This window comes from Manacus vitellinus, unplaced genomic scaffold, assembly GCF_001715985.3.
Source record: "Manacus vitellinus isolate BGI_N305 unplaced genomic scaffold, ASM171598v3 scaffold_236_pilon, whole genome shotgun sequence".
Lineage (NCBI taxonomy): Eukaryota > Metazoa > Chordata > Aves > Passeriformes > Pipridae > Manacus > Manacus vitellinus.
Window position 1 is genome coordinate 1 of NW_021939691.1, and position 2,046 is coordinate 2,046.

The 2,046-nt window shown below is 63.2% G+C and overlaps 1 protein-coding gene across 1 annotated transcript in view; it reads left to right on the forward strand.

Annotated features, from left to right (window-relative positions):
• Positions 1-55: 55 nt before the first annotated feature.
• Positions 56-2,046, forward strand: part of LOC115307482 (choline transporter-like protein 2) — a gene marked incomplete at its 5' end in the record, with an annotated part of 9,085 nt that continues 7,094 nt past the window's right edge. Inside the window, 5 exons of the mRNA XM_029959923.1 lie at positions 56-139; positions 366-478; positions 688-819; positions 1,589-1,688; positions 1,795-1,943. Coding sequence (XP_029815783.1) covers positions 56-139; positions 366-478; positions 688-819; positions 1,589-1,688; positions 1,795-1,943 — 578 coding nt within the window. The remainder of the gene's footprint in view (positions 140-365; positions 479-687; positions 820-1,588; positions 1,689-1,794; positions 1,944-2,046) is intronic.

A 2,046-nucleotide genomic window follows, 5' to 3' on the forward strand; every position in this document is an offset into this window, starting at 1 on the left:
CCCCCCCGGGCTCCTCGGAGCTCCCCCTCCATCGGCGTTTCCCGTTGCCTTGCAGGAAAGCCAACGTGGTGCTGGAGACCCGGCAGCTGGCCATGAAGATCTTTGAGGATTACACGGTGTCCTGGTACTGGATCATCATGTGAGCACGGCCCTCCCTCCCCGGGGGCAGAGCCGGGTGCTGGGCCGGCACAAATGGGGCAAAACTCAGGGATTTAATGATTTCCCCCCTGTGGTTTCCGTGAGGCAAAGAGCAAAGTGCCGGAGGAGCGGCTTTGCTCTGCTCCTCCTCACGCAAGTCCCACATTTGGGGTGCCCCGTGGGTGGCACGGGGGGGGCTGTGACACACCAGCACCTTCCTCCTGCAGAGGCCTCGTCATCGCCATGGTGGCCAGCCTGATCTTCATCGTCCTGCTGCGCTTCCTGGCCGGGATCATGGTCTGGGTCATGATCGTGATGGTGATCCTGGTGCTGGGATACGGTGAGCGGGGGGGTCGGGAGCGCCTCCCTGGCTTTTCCCTACTTTCCTCTCCCTATTTTGAGCGGGATTTGCCTCATGGAAGCTCACGCTCCGTGTCCTTCCGGGTGCCTTCCCCCCGAACGTCGGCGCTGGTGGGGTTGAGCGGAGCCCGCCGGCGTCCGGCTCCGCTTTTCCCTGAAAACGGGACAATCTCCCGCTTTTCCCCGCAGGAATCTTCCACTGCTACATGGAATACGCGAAGCTGAAAGGGGAGGCGGGCTCGGACGTGTCCCTGGTGGACCTGGGCTTTCAGACCGACCTGCGCGTCTACCTCCACCTGCGGCAGACGTGGTTGGCCTTCCGTGAGTGCCGGGGAACAGGGAAGGGGGAGCACGGGGGGTTTTGGGGGGGTCTCCTTGCGAAGGAGGGGCTTGAGGGGTTCAGGGACTTTGGGGTTTCAGGGACTTGGGGGGTTCAGGGATTTGAGGGGTCAAAGGATTTGGGGGGTCCAAGGATTTGAGGGGTTCAAGGATTTGAGGGGTTCAGGGACTTGGGGGGGTCAAAGGATTTGGGGGGTCCAGGGATTTGAGAGGTTCAGGGATTTGGGGGGTTCAGGGATTTGAGGGGCTCAGGAATTTGGGGGGTTTAGGGATTTGGGGGGTCCAGAGATTTGAGGGGTCCAAGGATTTGAGGGGTCCAAGGACTTGGGGGGTCCAGGGATTTTGGGGGGGGGGTGTCCAGGGATTTAAGGGGTCCAAGGATTTGGAGGGTCCAAGAATTTGAGGAGTTCAGGGATTTGGGGGGTTCAGGGACTTGGGGGGTTCAGGGATTTGGAGGATCCAGAGATTTGAGGGGTCCAAGGATTTGGGGGGTCCACGGATTTGAGGGGTTCAGGGATTTGGAAGGGCCCAGAGATTTGGGGGGTTCACAGGAGTGGGGGAGTCTTGGGGATTTTAGGGGGTCTCAGAGATTTGGGGGCAGGGGGGAATTTAGGATTGGGGGGAGCAGGAGCGGGGGGATCCTGCCGTGTTGGACGTCCCCGGGGGGGGAGCCACGAGGGGTTTTTCCCCGGGAAGGCGAAGGTGGTCTCTCACCACCCCCTTTCCTGAGGCTCCCCTTGTCCCCCGGCAGTGATCATCCTGTGCGTGGTGGAGCTGGTGATCGTCCTGCTGCTCATCTTCCTCCGCAAGAGGATCCTCATCGCCATCGCGCTCATCAAGGAGGCCAGCAGGTCCGGCCGGCCCCGCCCCACGGCCACTGCCCCCCGTCCCGCCCCGGCGTCTGGGGGGGCTCCCGGCGCCGCGGGCTTTAACCGCGGTGTGGCCGTCCTCTCGCAGGGCCGTCGGTCACGTCATGTCCTCGCTGCTGTTCCCCCTGTGCACCTTCTTCCTGCTGTGCCTCTGCATCGCCTACTGGGCCAGCACCGCCGTGTATCCTTTGCTCTTCCCCTGCCCTGCCTCCCTGTTCCCCGGCAAGGAAGCTGCCCGTGAGCCAAAGGGCTCCCCCGGGCGCGGAACGGGATCCGCTGGCGCAGCGGCCGCCTTGAAGTTCAGCCCCAAACCAGCCCTGGGTGCAGGAGCGGCGGGGGG